Below are 16,571 nucleotides of genomic sequence, written 5' to 3'. Positions count from 1 at the left end.
AACCCCCTTCCCCTCCCCCTTTTCTGATGAAGGGTCTAGGCCCGAAACGTCAGCCTCTCTGCTCCTATGATGCTGCTTGGCCTGCTGTGTTCATCCAGCCCTGCACCTTGTTGTCTTAGATGCAGATATATCTGTCAAACAAAGCTGGTCACCCCTTTGTAGCTATCTAAATAAACCCCTGCTGGGCTGGGTTGATTACCGATTCTTGGAGCTCTGCTTAGTATTCATAATTAAGTTATCTTCTAACACTCAGAGCAGAAGCAAGTTGAATAGATGGGTGTATATTAATTTTGCTGGGTAGTACATCATAAATGTCAATTCCAATGACATGCAAGTGTCATAATATGGTTCACTGTTTCTGCATCTAATGCATACTGAGGTAGTTTTGAGGGACATGGCGGATATGAGGGGAAATTAAGAAGACGTGGGGTCAGTGAGGGATGAGGGTTAAAGGACCAAGTAGCAACGTATTGAACTGGGCCTTTGTCCCAGTAAACAAATAGCCTGCCAGTATTGCTATCTGCACACCTCTGTGGATGCCTCAAAAGATTGAGGTCATGACTCTAACCTATACCCACGTGCACGGAATGGAAAATATAGTTTGTAGGCACTGCATGAACAGAGACAGATCATGGAGTTGAGCAAATTCCAGGCACCAGATCCACACGTTGAAGTCAAAAATCCTACTGTGGTGTCACACCCTCTAATTTAAAATATTTTTAATAATTTATTTATGTAAAGATGACATGTTAAAATTAATGTTCATATTATGTTGTATATCACTTCACAATATAAAGAGAGAACACAGTTCCTCTGTTCATTTTCTGACCTTCAGATAATGGATTGTAGTCTTCACCAGATGTTGCTGAGCCATCCTTTGTGTGAACTCGTACAATGGAAACCTTTGATGCGTCACCTAGACGTAGAACTGGGATTGTTACAATCGCTAACTCTTCAGCTTCTTGAGGTTCCTGAATGCTGTACTTTGTTTCAGCAAACTTTATAATTGATTCTATTAGAAACAAAGTTATATATTAGTCTCCAATTTTTCTTCACAAATAGTGATGGACAATGATTACACAAATCAAAAACATACTGTCTCCTTCATCTTTGATCTTGATTAGAGTTTCATTTTGTTCTCGAACAGAAGCCCCAAATGATGATTCACTTCGGGGTGTCCCAAGTACCAGACAGAACTCCTCCTCTTCTTCATAAATAGTATCATCCACCAGAGGGACAGTGCAGGACTTTTCTACCTCCCCTATATAGTAAAAACACAACATCTGTTCAAATCTCATAGATTTGATAGACACATGGATAAGGAGAACCACTAATTCGATTGGGACAAGCAAAGCAGAGACAAGCATGGGAGTTCCTAGAAGCCTGGTACTCCATGAAGAAAGCCATCAACAAACACATAGAACGCGACCCCATATACACTCCATTGCGAAGGAAAACCAGAAGTGAGGTAATCCAGCTCAATGGACTCCAGAGTTTAAATACGAGGCAGGAAAACACAATGGCGCTTCATCGGAGGCTGCACTGATGATGTTACCCAGCAGGGTAATGAAACGTCTGCAGAACAACAAACCAGCTCGGCGAGCCAACCAACCGCAACATCCACAACCCAAGCTACAAATCTATTCTAAAACCTTAATGTGAATTCCAGGCTACAATCAGATCAGCCATGATTTTATTGAACAACGAAGCAGACTTGAGGGGCTGAATGACCTACTTCTACATACAGTCACATGTTCGTATGTAATCACCCTCACTAGAAAAAAATTACTATAAAATCTAATGGACAAAAGCCTGTCAATTCTCCAGCACCAAACAGATTGTATCCTAGGATTTAAAGGAAGTGGCTGCAGCAATAGTGTATACATAGGTTGTAAATTTCCCAAATTCCCTAGATTCTGGAAAGCTCCCCATCGATTGGAAAGTTGCAAATAAACTGCACTATTCAAGGAAGGAGGAAGACAGAAAGCTAACATGTGTCATTGGAAAAATGCTGCAATCCATTATTAAGGAAGTGATAGCAGGCTATTTCGAAAATTACAATACTATCACCAGACAACATGATTATGTTAAAGGAAATTGTGTTTAACAAATGTGTTAGAGTTTCTCAAATTGGTAACAAACAGAATATGTATCGTACTTCAGATTTTCAGAAGGCATTTTCTGAGGTGCTGCACTCAAGTCAGCTGCTTATGACATGAGCTCACGCTGTTGGGGGTAATAAATTAGAATGGATAGATGATTGGCTAACTAACAGAAACAGAGAGTGAGAATAGATGAGTTATTTTCGATTTGGTAAACCATAACCAAAGGAATGAGTGTTGGGACTTCAACAATTTACAAGTCTTATTAATAACTTGGGTGAAGGTACAAAATGTTTTGTAACCAACTTTGCTGATGCTTCAAGGATAGGTAGGGAAACAAGTTGTGAGGAGAATCCAAAGAACTTGCAAATGGATACAAGCTGTTAAGCAGGTGGGCAAAAAATTAGGAATGGAGTATACTGTGGGAAAATGTTAGGTTGCCCACTTTGGCAGGAACTACACAGTTAGTACTGGCTACTTACCAGGCTGGAAAGTAATGATAGAAGCATCTGTGTTTGGCCTTTCCTCATAATCACTCATAACCTGAGCAGAGCCTTGACAAGTATAACAGCGCACAGTGGCCTTGTAACTGATGTCACCACTGCGGTACACAATTGCTGTGATCTTGCCAATTTTTTCTTTTCCCACATACTGGGATTCTTTGAATTGCATCTTGGTCACTGAAGACACATAAGAAAGTACAGACTTTGTTAAAATTGGAAGAATCAGATTGTTCTGTTGAGAGGACAAGTGAGACAGTTGGGTTCTGATTTCATGCCTCCAAACTTACAGTTAGATTTGGAATCATTAATGGTGACCGTTGTCTTGCTGGGCTCACCAAGTACTGCATTCATTGGCATACGGAGTACAAGTTCAAAATTCTCAGGCCCCTCGAGAACAGGCTGGCCCAGGTCATCCAGAACAGTAACACGGAATGTCTGCATCGTGACACCTGGGGCAAAGTCCAAATTTCGACTGATTCCAACATAATCAACTCCAGCTTGAAACAAAAATCATACCAATTACCTTATTGCACTACAGTTTTTCACAAGAAATAAGTAAGATTTTTAAAAAGTTTTCTTTGATGTTAGTACCTTGTTTGTCTTTTGGTCACACTCCCTTTAAGTCAGCATGTTGTGGATTTACTCCAGGAGTTGAACACAAACTGAGGCTCACTCTTTGAAACAATACTGAAGAAATGCTGCATAGACTCCATCACACAATCCTATTATCTTGATCAATATTCTTCCCTCAACTCATACCACTAAAACGTATCCAGTCATCACTGCCGATTTGTGGGAAACAGTTGTATCAAAATGGCTGCATTCTTTGCATATAACTTGGGCTGCAATTCAAACTACATGAAGTGATTTTGGGAAGTTTCTGAATGTTATTCTAATGCAATTTATAAATGTAGGTTCTTATTTTTGCCTGCATGTTTCTACACGTAGCAAGGCAAGATTCACATTAGTGACTTGAGCAATGTCTAACTGGCGCATGGTCCATTCCCCCTCCCTATCCTTCCCTATCTCTATAATGTCCTCCAATCCTAAAACTCTCTGAAATCTCTGAGTTTCTTCCATTCTGGCCTCTTGCTCAACTCTGATTTTCATCATTCCACCATTACTGTCTGCTACCTGAACTTTGAATTCCTTTAATTAACCTTTTTTTGTTCCTCCCTTGTAATCATGGCCTCCAGTTTTGGATTCCTCATTATAAATGAAAAGCCATTCTCTAAGTGTACCTATCAAAACCTTTCATGATTTTTAATAACTTCTATTAAGTCATCCCTCAGTTTTCTCCTTTTTGGAGAAAAATGCACTTGGAGAAAAATGCTCTAACCAGTTCAAGCTTTCCTGACGGTTGTTACCAACACTCCTTCTAAATTTTTTTTGGCGTGCAAATCTTTGAGGTCGAGCATAGCCAGCAGTCAATGCAGCAGCACACTGATCAATGGAATCTTGGAGCAGCTATGGGCAGTCATGCAGCTTAGAGGGAATGTTGGTTATGATGCCTTATTTCTAGTCTCATCTTTGCTAATAATTTTTTCACTGTCTCCATCAACGCTAAATCTGTTCTAACATGGAGACCAGAATGGTCTAATCATGGTTCAGTAAAACTTGAACATATCCTCATTGATTTGAAGTTTTATTTATCTAGAAATTAATATTGATGCATTTTTAGTGCCCTGTTAGCCTATTATGCTACTTTTAATAATTTTTCAATCAGTACCCCCTAGTTCTCTTTGTTTCTCTATCTCTTTTACACACATAACTTGTAAGACATATGTGATCTTATTATTTCTATGCTCAAAATGCATCAATTCACACATACTTACATTAATACAGTTAATGACAGTTTATTAATGTCCAAATTTCCATCTGTAACTTTTAATAGGAAAGAACTGCTGCTTTGCTCAAATTTTGATATGCGCTAAATGATTCTGCGATCATCAATCTTTGGTACAGTTCGAAGAGGAGTAGGTTGAATTTTATGCTAACAGCAGTCGAGAGTTTCCCTTTGATCAGAGAACATTACTCTGATCTCAGTGAAGTTTTACTGGTTTGAATAATAACAAAATGATTAACTGGTGGCATCAGGTTATATATCTGTCAGTAAAATTCATCTCCACAGGCAACCTACAACCTCAGTGCCCTGGGCAACAGAAAGCAAAAATAAAAATCAACCTATGAGTTACAATTATTATTTTGTGACCATTGCTTGAAAGATCAAAATTAGACGTGAAAGCAGACTTGTCTTTGATAATCCACTAGATTAAACACCTGCCATTTTTCACACATGCAGAAAGCCAAAATGACAGAAATTTGCTGGAAAGCTGCAGGCAGGAATAATGGCGAAAAATGTTCTACTCCATAAATAATACAATTCTAACAACAAGGACAAATTAAATCTACACAACATAATACGGAAAGCATTCACATACCTTCTGCGGACATTGGTTCAGTTTCGCAGGAACGCACAGTTACAGTAGCAGTCTTCGACAAGTCAGTTCCTGTTCTCCAGATATACACCTCCACATAGCCAGCACTTTCATCAACCTGATATTTAGTGTTTCCAAAGTAGAATGCAGGTTCTGTGCACAGTAGTTGAACAGAAACAAGAGATGGTGAAAACCTAAATGTAAAAGGAAGATTCTGAGGCTCTTCCATATAACTTTGTTCCACAATGTATTTTTCCTGAGTGGGAAGATCGTCTTTGATATAAAAGAAACCCCAGGTAATTTGCTATTTTCTTATCAGACATTTATGCACTACTGTGTGTTGATGAAAGGAGAATATCATATTGCCATCAGCAGTGTCCTTTCCAATCCTGTCTGATATTGTAATTAGCTTCTTTGAATAGGGCTGCCTCTCAAACTTGTTCATTAAAACAAACAAGCCTGACTGATATTAAGTGCATAGAACTTAATCTATCTGCCCAAGAGCAAGGAGAAAATGGAGAAATTGCTCTTCTGAACCTGCAATTAACTTTAGAAGAAACATCAAACAAGTCATTTCCCTTCTTCAGAGTGACTTCCAAGCAAACTGATGGTGAACTGATATACATAGGGATAATTTTGCTGTAGCACTACTTTAAAGCTGCACCATAATCGATAACTTTAGAACTAGAAACAGCAACAGCAACAGTGATTTAATTCTGGATTAATCTGCATGTAAGTCAGATTCTGGGTGGTGGTACATGGGGAATTATTAGATACAAAATTGTACAATATATTTATTTATTTAAAATTACATAATAGTGACACATTTGTTTCTTTCACAAGTGAAACAATGCTTTTGGTTAAAGAATGTACACCTGCTCTAAGCCCACAACAATTATATGCTTACCAAAAAATACAAACAGATTAAGAGACTGGACATCCATTCCTCTGACAAAGTTTCCTACCACACTGTGTTGCACTACTTGGAGCTTCACCACACCAGATTACTTAAACTTTTCAGTTTACATTGGAATGCATCTGAACAACCACAGCCAATGTAAACAATCCTGATTTTCTTCATGTTTCCTAATACTCTGGATAACTGAGGAATTGTTATTTGATACAACAGATTGGACAGAACTTAATGAAAGTGACGTAGCCATTCTGGGTGGTGATACATTGGATGTCGTTCTTCATTTCTGGGAATGCAGGAAAAATTTTAACTGCTGATCAATGTATGCTCCCCCAGTCATTTCTCAGTTGATAGTGAATTAGAAAGTGGTGGGTTCAAATCCGACTCCAGAGACTTGATCACGATCTAGATTTACAATTCAGTGCAGTTTTGAGGTACTGTCTTCTGGATAAGATATTAACGCTTCGGTTTTCTCAGACGGATGTAAAAGATCCCAAAACAAATTTCAAGAATAACATTTCAGTTCTCCCTGTCAACCTAAATTTCTAACATAACAGATTATCTGGTCGTGATCATATTTTGTTGCTGCTTTTCTTTCACTGGCTGCGAAACACTTTAGGTCATCCTGAAGTCAAGAAAGTTGCTACATAAAATACAAACTGTTCTGTCTTCCTTTTCCAATAGCAACCTCACAGGAAGACTGGCCAATGCTCTCTCATAGCGTCTTGCAAGCTGTGAAATTACTACTTTTATAAGATGCAGCATGAGATATTACAAAGTGGCAATTCCTATCCTATAGCTGACAAAGGATTCACCACTCTCAATATCAAAAAGATACTATGACATTTTCATAAATGCCTCTGCCACTAACATTAAAAACAAGAAAACTTTCTACAGTTGTAATAAAGAGATATTTCTCACAAACATAGAAAAGTTGAGTTTTTAAGAAGATTCAATCTAATAACTCATAAAAACATGTACAACTGACCTTAATACCTTTAAATTAAGAAACGTATAAACAACGCAAAAAAGAAGCCACTACCAATCCTTAAGCTGCTAGTCACAACAGCTTAAGAGATAAACTGATTGGGCAAAGTATTAAAGCCACAGTACCTCTGTATTGCCTGTGTACATTCAATCTATGTACAGTCCACTTATTATTACATATGATGTTAACATAATTAAAATAGACCAATCATGCATTCCTTCCATTGGCTGGAGCATTTGTCGCATGATGCTGTAGGATGTTGAGACATTGAACAGCATCAAGTTCCTTGGAGTGACGATAACCGACAACTTGTCCTGGACTTCCCATGTAAACGCGACAGTCAAGAAGGCACAAGAACACTTCTTCTTCCCCAGGTGGCTCAGGAAATTTGGCATGTCCAAAACGTCCCTCACCAACTTCTACTGATGCACCATTGAAAGCATACTGTCTGGATGCACAATGGTCTGGTATGGCAGCTGCTCTGCCCAGGACCATAAGAAACTACAGAAGGTGGTGTGCACAGTCCAGACCATCACGTCAGGCAGAAGATACAGAAGCCTACAAACACGCACAAGCAGGTTCAGGAAGAGCTTCTTTCTGGCTGTTATCAGACTGTTGAATGGACTCTAGCCTCAAATGATCTAGCCTGCAATGTAATCTGTATGCCTCTAAATCTTTTTGATCTGTACATCCTTTGCTTGATGTGATCTGCCTGTACTACTCATAAACAAAGCTTTTCACTGTACTTTGGTACATTTGACAATAAAATCAAAAATCAACATCATAAAAAAATCAAAATCAATCATAGTTTGTGTTATAAAGAGAAAGAAGAGCATCAAAGTGTAATTTAGTTATCTATTCACAGAACCAGGCTGCTCAATGCTCATGTGATATTCATGCCATCATTTAAAATTATGACAATACTGCTTGAATAAATAGGCTTCCCTCAAATTTTAATAATTGTACATTTCCAAATTATTTATATTAGTTGCCTCCTTCTTCACCTGACCTGTTTTTGACGGCCCATCAGAAAATGTGGAAAGAACTTCTTTATGTCAACTGCTTCCTGAATTGAGGCCCAGGTAGATAAAGGACACATTAGAGATAGTGGAAAGCTTACCACATGGAGTTAATTGGACCCCACTGGCTTTCCATGGCATTAATATGGGATATTAATTATTATTCAAACTTTTGCAAACACCATCAGTTACATTTAATACTTGTTCAATGTAGATCTACTGTCAATCATGTCATTGAGGCACTGCATCATTTGCAAAAATACCTGTTTCTATTTAAGTGACTGTGTAAACATGTATTCTATCCTATCTATCACCTTGCAGCTGCTGAATTATTTTAGTAAATGTCCCCTGAAAGAAATATTCTGAACAAACTTAATCATGAAATAGTTTAGGTAGCAAACATTGCGTGAATGAATGATGAAAGAATGATTTATTTATTGTCACTTGCATTTTACAGTGAATAATACAGTAAAATAGTGAAAAGCTTCAACAGTTGCCATAACGCAATGCTGTTTTGAATATTTTAAGAATAAAAAGGAGAAAAGATATAACTGGAAAGTGAGTCCTCAGCTGGCTCACCAATGACACCTGCGCCGTAACCTCTCCTCTGCTGCCTCGCCACCTGCGCTGGACACACCAACACAGGAATCACCACTTTTTAGGTACCATCTCTTCGCCTCTAAGCCCACCTCGCCAACACCATCACCAAGGCCGACGCTGACTCCAATGCTGAAGCCAAACTCAGCCCGCGAACAGGAGTCCCTGGCTCCACTGCCGCCTCAATGACACCAGGAGTCCCGGCTCTGGGCATACCATGCTGCTGTCGCTTGCAAACATACGATTCATCTACTTCACCAATGTCTCTTTACTTGTAATAGAATGCATAAGAAAATGTAAAATGATGCTGTACAAAACTCCATTATACCTGTGGTATCTGTATTGTAATGAAGATTCATAATATATTTGAGAACTTGGGTTCTAAAGTGAAGAAAAAATGGATTTTGATTTCAAATCTCTGAAAGTCTGACTTGCTTTTATTTTAAAGACCAGAAAGTGTCTAAGGTTTTGGAGTAGATCCCCTGCAGAGACTGCGAGAAACACTACATCGGACAAACAGGAAGGAAACTAACAACAAGAGTACATGAACACCAACTGGCTACAAAAAGACATGACCAATACCCACTCGTCTCAATCCACATGGATAAGGAGAACCACGACTTCGACTGCGTCAACACCAAGATCCTGGGACAGGCTAGGCAGAGACAAGCACGAGAATTCCTGGAAGCATGGCACTCCACGAAGCATGCTATTAACAAACACATTGAACTCGACCCCATATACATTCCACTACGGAAGAAACCCGGAAGTGAGGCAATCCATCGCAACGGACCCCAGAGTTTAAAAACCAGGCGGGAAAACACACCGATGCTTCATCAGAGGCTGCACGGTAATGAAACGTCTGCGGAACAACAAACCAGCTCGGCGAGCCAACCAACCTCAAGATTAAAAAGTGATTATTAACAGTGAATTCAACCTAGTATTTTAAAATAAGTCATATGATTTAAGCTAAGTGACCAACGAATCACCAGGGGATATCATTTATGAGGTATTTGCTGACTTGCAATTTATCACTTCACCTGATGAAGGGGCAGCATTTCGAAAGCTTGTGATTTCAAATAAATCTGTTGGACTATAACGTGGTGTCATGCGACTTTTGACCACGTCCACCCTAGTCCAACACCAACACCGCCACATCATGCAATTTATGACCAGAGAGAGATAAAGAGAGGGGAGACAAGAAGCAGGTTCATGCAGACATAAGAGGTCCATAAGCAGAGATGCAGCTCCAAGCAGTCAGGGCTGGGGAGAAGAAAGTTCCAGAATCAGAAAGCTATGAAGGTGTCAGAAAGGAAAGCATTCTACAAGACTGCTGAAAACAAGAGCTAGGTCACCCATATTAAGCAATATGTGAACTGAGTTAAAAGCTGGTTTTGAGGGTCTCTGGGAGAGACATTAACCAAAGGAAATAGCATGGAGTGAATGCACAGAAATTTTTCGAATGGAAACCGATTATACCAACTTGAGATACATAAAATAATGAAAGGCATAGATAGGGTGGACAGAAGGAAACCTTTCCCTTTGATGGAGGGAACAATGACCAGATGACACATATTTAAGGTAAGAGGAAGAAGGTTTGGAGGAGATGCGAGGAAAAACATTTTTACCCAGAGGTAGAGGGAATCTGGAACTCACCTGTAAGAGTACTGGAAGCAGAAGCCCTCATAACATTTTTGAAGCATTTATTTGATTTATCCAGTCTATTTATTGTCACATGTATCTTGTTACAAAATACAGTGAAAATGTTGTACAGTGTTGCCACTCTCCGGCGCCATCATAAAACACAGAAAACAAACTAAAAAAATAGAATCTAAAGGCAGAAGAATAAAGAAATAAAGGAAGTGTCCAACTTCACAGTCATTCTTGTTAAGTGCTCCATCATGCGCCATGGGCCTGGTGGCTAGGCACGAGTCCTGTTCATCACACCGCCACCACTGGAACGAAAGGTGCCATTTTTCGGTGCTATCTCGCTTCCACTGATGCCCTCACTACTATGAGTCCTCACTGACCAGCCAAGATCTGACTCCACCACTGTCATGAGTCCCCTTTGGGCCCACCTTGCTGATGCAGCTGCTGCTGAAGCCGCTAGGTCTTGTACAGAGCCCAAACCCGCTTCGACCGCCAACTCCATGAATCTGCACTAGAAGCTGACGCCATCAGGAACCCAAACTCACCTCCCACACTGCCGCCATGCGTCTGTGCTCCTGGGCCCACTCGCCACCACCGATGCCCTTGTCCCAACCAAACTCTTCACCAAGAGGTAAATAAGAAAAAAGAAAAAAATTGAGAGAATAGGGTGAAAAAAGAAAAGAAACAAAAAGAAAAGTGAACAAAGCAGACAAGCAGTGGGCTCAGAAATATTTATATATGCACTTGCTATGCCAATGCATACAAGGCTATTGGTCATGTGAGAAAATAATGGTATTAGAATAGTTAGATGGCTGTTTCCGACTGCTGCAGACGAAATGGGCCAAAGGACCTTGCTTCTGTGCCGTAGATCTCTATGACTTTATGGCAGCCATGAAAGTTGAGCAACAAATTTTAGTGTGAAGAAATTATTGACTCTTCACTGAGATTTCAGTGTGTGTTTTTTTTTAATATTCCCTTGTGGGACACCAGCATCATTGGCTGGCCAGCATTTATTGCCCATTCCTAGTTGCCCTTGAGAAAGTGCTGGTAGGTTGACTTCTTAAATTGCTGCAGTCCTCATGCTGTAAAGTGATCCACAATGCCCTTTAGGAGAGAATTCCAAGATTCTGACACAGTGACAAGGAAGGAATGGCGATACATTTCCAAGCCAAGATGAGAGTGGCTTGGAGGAAACTTGAAGGTCGTGATGTTCAGTTATCAGTTGCCCTTGTTCTTCTAAATGGAAGTAGTCATGAGTTTGGAAGCTGCTATCTAAGGATCTTTGGTGAATTTCTGCAGTGCATCTTGTATATAGTACACATTGCTATTACTGAGAATCAGTGGTGGATGCTTATGGTTGTTGTGCCAATCAAGCGGGCTGCTTTGTCCTGTATGGTGTCAAGCGGGTTGAGTGTTGTTGGAGCTGCACCCATTCAAGCAAGTAGGAGTATTCCATCATACTCCTGACTTGTGCCTTGTAGATGGTGGCTTTGAAGAGTCAGTAGGTGAGTTATTCGCTGCAGTATTCCTAGTCTCTGACCTGCTCTTGTAGCCATTATCTTTACGTGGCAAGTCCAGTTGAGTTTCTGGTCGATGGTAATCCCAAGAATGTTGATAGTGGGGGACTCAATGATGTTAACACCATTGAACGTCAAGGGACAGTGATTACATTGTTTCTTATTGGGGGTGGTCATTGTTGGCATTTGTGTGGCACAAATTCTACTTGCCACTTATCAGCCCAAGCCCGGATATTGTCTAGAACTTGATGTATTTGTACATGTAAAGATATTGCTGGGGTGAAAGTAATGAATCTTTCTTTCTGATATTTGTATTGGGATTGTTCTGGTCTAGTGCAATGTAGTTTGTTTAATAAACTTTTACATTCTTTAGTTGAAATACATTGGCAGCTTTGTGAAAAAAGAAAAGTAATACTTACAGTCTATCAAGCCATATTTCACTCTGGGATCTGACTCATTGAGTATTATCACCAACTAGAACCATATGAACTATTAAGCTTAAGAGACAAAAGCAGCTTACCTATCATGCCAGACTACACGAAGAGAATGAGCTAGGGTCTGAAAAGGGACATTAAGCAAGAAGATGTAGTCAGTCTCAATGTTTTCAATGGTGCCAGGTACTCTGGATGCCATCACAGCCAGCATCATGATGCTGAGAACCATCTCCTCTATAGGGTTCAGAAGATGCAGGCATCCCTGTCCTCCTTCGATTCTGCACTGCTCCTTTCATTTGTGTGCTATCTTGTCCTGCAAGGTAGTGTACAGAATGTCATTGATTATGGTGCCTCTGTTTGGACAATGTGTCTGTCAGTATTTTAATAGCTGGATGTATTTGGAGGCACCAAGAAATGGATGTGAAGCTGTGATCTGTGTGTCAGAGTCAGGTGGGGTATTCAGAGCTGAGTTGTGAGTCCTGAGTGCCTGGAAGAACTGCTGAGTGAATTGAACAGCATGAGAGGTTTGCACAGTGGGTGGTGCAAACTGTCATCTATAGATGCATTCACTGAATGAGGGGGATCTTTCTTCCAAGATTGGTAGGTGAGTATGATGTGAAAAGGAGGCTACAAAGGGATACAGAAAGTGTTACGAATGGATTAAAAACCAACTTTAAAGAATATCTACATATACTGAGTGACTGTTTTAAAAATTCATCAAACTGCCCAACAACAATAGTCGTAGCACTGGACTTAGCAATAGCCTTGCATAAACCTCTATAGAAGTCAGCCAGACAATCAACAACTATTGTTGTTCGGCTGTTTGATGTATGCCTTCTAGTCCTGTACTCCCCTACCCTGGGGAAAGATCTTGACTTTTCACCCTATCTATGCCCCTCATGATTTTATAAACATCTATAAGGTCACCCGTCAACTTCTAATGCTCCAGAGAAAATAGCCCCAGCCTATTCAGCCTCTCCCTATAGCTCAAACCTTCCAGCCTTGGCAACATCCTTGTAAATCTTTTCTGAACCCTTTCAAGTTTCACAACATCTGTCCTATAGCAAGGAGACCAGAACTGAACACAATATTCCAAAAGTGGCCTAACTAATGTCGTGTACAGCCACAACATGACCTCCCAACTTCAATACTCAATGCACTGAACAATAAAGGCATACCAAGCATACCAAATGCCTTCTTCGCTACCCTGTCTACCTGTGATTCTACTTTCAAGGTACTATGAAACTGCACTCCAAGGTCCCTTTGTTCGGCAACACTCCCCAGGACCTTACCATTAAGTGTATAATCTTGCTCTGATTTGCCCTACCAAAACGTGGCACCTCACATTTATCTAGATGAAACTTCATCTGCCACTCCTCGGCCCATTGGCCCATCTGATCAAGGTCCCATTGTACTCTGAGGTAACTTTCTTCGCTGTCCACTACACCACCAATTTTGGTGTCACCTGCAAATTTACTAACCATACCTCCTATTTTCACATCCAAATCATTTATATAGGCGAAGAAAAGCAGTGCACCAGCACCAATCTCTGTGGCACACAGCTATCTATTTGGATTTCAGCTACATTTGAAATTTTTGAAATATTTAAAGATAATGTTCTGAACAGGAAAAACTTTTGGCTTTGCTTGCCGCAAAAAATCAAATGGTTTACCCTGATGAGAAAATGGTACCACAAGTAGTTCCTCAAGTCGTTGAAGAGAATAAGCCTTCATATTTACCATTTAAAATTTATCACAGCTAAAAAAAAAGTTTAAGCCACAACCCCAATCCATCTGTCAGGATTGTTTCAAAGGATCATCCAAATGATGTTGACTATATCAGTCAGAGTGGTAGAATTACCATCAAGTAAGTCATGACTACCTAAGCCCTGAAATGGCCGGTTTCATAATCTGCTGAAAAGAACAGGCATTCATAAATAATGGTCTAATCTGTAGAGATATTCATTTTTCAATATTTGGTTTGTCTCCAACAATATTCAACTTCCAAAAAAAAAGATTGTTGAAAATTCGTGAGAAGACATGAGAAAAGCTGTCTTATGGTCATTAAGGCTCAATCATGGGACATGTACACATCTGTGGAGGCTTTTCTGGATGTGAAGTGCTTGCTGTTTTTCTTGTCAAACGGTATACTGGAGGTTTGAGGTTATCAGACCCAAGGCAGCTGAACAGAAACTCACACTAACACAGATTATGATAATTAATTCTGAATATAAGTACAGTTTGCAGAAAACATCACTGAAAGAAAGAAAACTAAACTACAGGCTATTTCTTAGCCCATTTCTGAATTCATAATTATGCTTTTCTGAGATATTAATGTGAACGTACATAGCCATTTTGTCATCAGCACCTGCTTTAAATATTATGTACAATCAGCTTTAAATAAGGAGCCACAAGGATTCATTAATCCTTTGTAGCGCGGTAGTAAAGCTGTAAAGAAAATGCAGCTATTTCACTGCTGGCAGCCATATGTGAATAATCTTAGGATTTGTATCTTCCCCCTGCACCAGAGTTTGTGTAATAATTTAATCTGAGGGCATTACTAAATTCTACACACTCAGTTTTAAAGACTGGCAGCCGTGCAAGCTAAGAATTGTGGCCCAGATATTCCAAGGAGTAGCAACCACACTGATTTTTTTCACATTAGTACTAAGTTCTGAATTTTTAGTTGGAAATTCCGCTCCTGGCTCCTAGGGAACTGCAGAGCATAGCTGAAATCAACGCAGTTCCCCTACAGTGCAGTATAGTTAGTGGAAGTCAAATTATTTGCAGCAGTGAGCCATTTTATGAGATCTAAATATCCACTTCCTCAGTCAGCCACCTTGTCAGCTACTGCGAAAGGGTAAGTAAGGTAATTTGGGGTTCAAGTTGATTGTTTGTTAGTGGGCTGGGGACGCCAGGTGGTAAGGGAACCATGTGGACAGTGGTGTCAGATACATAATGTGGCAAGTTGGTAGTTTCCAAATGAGTAGTGTCTAACTTTTCCTGAGCAACCATTAGCACATGCAGAACCCTCCAAATTTTCTGATGTTAATGGGTGTTTTCACAGTTCCAGATGTAGGGGAATTGTCCACTGAGATCTCTAATCTCACATGGACTGATGTAGCTGTGATTCTGTAGGCTCTCAATATGTAATATCTGTGCTGCTCCAATGACTATTTGACTATGGGAATATCTGGGCATTGTTTTTACACCACTGCCATACGTAGTCCTCTCCAGTCAGCTGAGTAGGGTCACAACCAGCAGAAATCAATGCTCTTTTGCCCAGTCTGGAAAATAGATTATGTCATCATAGGGTACGTATTGTATTTTTGGAATTTTGGATCCCCATCATTTTTATACATCAAATATATGGTCCAGAAGCAGGCCATTGGTCTATACCTTTAGCCAAGCTGTACTACTGTAGCTACAACACACATCTAGCTGCCAAAATGGAAAATTGACCTGGTATCACCTACACATAAAAAGCAGAACAAGCCCAATCAGGCAATCACTGCCCCAATCACTGTCTACACTTCGTCATTAATTAAGTGATGCATGAGGTCAACAATGGTGCTATCAAGCAGCACTTACTTAGCAATAACCTGCTCAATGATGATTGTTTTGGGTTCTGCCAAGGCCGTTCAGCTCCCGTCCTCATTACTGCTATGTTTTCAAAATGGACAAAAAAGCTGAACTCAAGAGATGTGGTGAGAGTGACTACCCTTGACATTAAGGGTGCATTTGACCAAGTGTGAAATCAAAGAGCCCTAGCAAAACTGAAGGGAAATGGGAGAAAACTCTCCACTGCTTAGAGGGATACCAGCAACAAAGAAGGACGGTTGTGGTTACTGAGGTCATTAATTTCAGATCGAGAACACTGATGCAAGAGATTCCCAGGGTAGTGTGCTAAGCCCAATCACCTTCAGCTGCTTCATCAATGACTTTCCCTTCATCGTAAGTTCAGAAGTGAGGATGTTCACTAGTGACTGCACAATGTTCATCACCATTCCTGACTAATCTGATATTAAACCTATCCATGTCCAAATGCAGCAGGATCTGGATAATATCCAGGTTTGGGCTAATAAAAGGCAAGTGACATAAGTATGAAGCCAGGGACCCGAGTTCGATTCTACAGGAAGATACTACATGCCCCGACACACTCATCATGCTGCCTTACATCAGGAACACATCTGAAATGACCACAAGACTCCTACGACCACTGGGCGTCAGAGTAGCACAATATCCCACATCAACCCTATGACAGAGGTAGTAAGAACTGCCGATGCTGGAGTCTGAGATAACACAGTGTGGAGCTGGAGGAACACGGCAGGCCAGGCAGCATCAGAGGATCAGGAAAGCTGACTTTTCAGGTTGGAACCCTTCTTCCGAAATGGGGGAGGGGGAAGGGGGC

General features: G+C 40.3%; 1 protein-coding gene across 1 annotated transcript in view; it reads right to left on the bottom strand.

The window, feature by feature from the left end:
* Positions 1-16,571, bottom strand: part of frem3 (Fras1 related extracellular matrix 3) — a 211,929-nt gene that overhangs the window by 74,446 nt on the left and 120,912 nt on the right. The window contains 5 exon segments of the mRNA XM_048607471.1: positions 830-1,012; positions 1,097-1,261; positions 2,585-2,782; positions 2,893-3,102; positions 5,047-5,196. Coding sequence (XP_048463428.1) covers positions 830-1,012; positions 1,097-1,261; positions 2,585-2,782; positions 2,893-3,102; positions 5,047-5,196 — 906 coding nt within the window.

This window comes from Rhincodon typus, chromosome 1, assembly GCF_021869965.1.
Source record: "Rhincodon typus isolate 14 chromosome 1, sRhiTyp1.1, whole genome shotgun sequence".
In the NCBI taxonomy this organism is placed as follows: Eukaryota; Metazoa; Chordata; class Chondrichthyes; order Orectolobiformes; family Rhincodontidae; genus Rhincodon; species Rhincodon typus.
The sequence above is the reverse complement of the archived record's forward strand: the minus strand, read 5'-3'. Positions and strand labels throughout refer to the sequence as shown.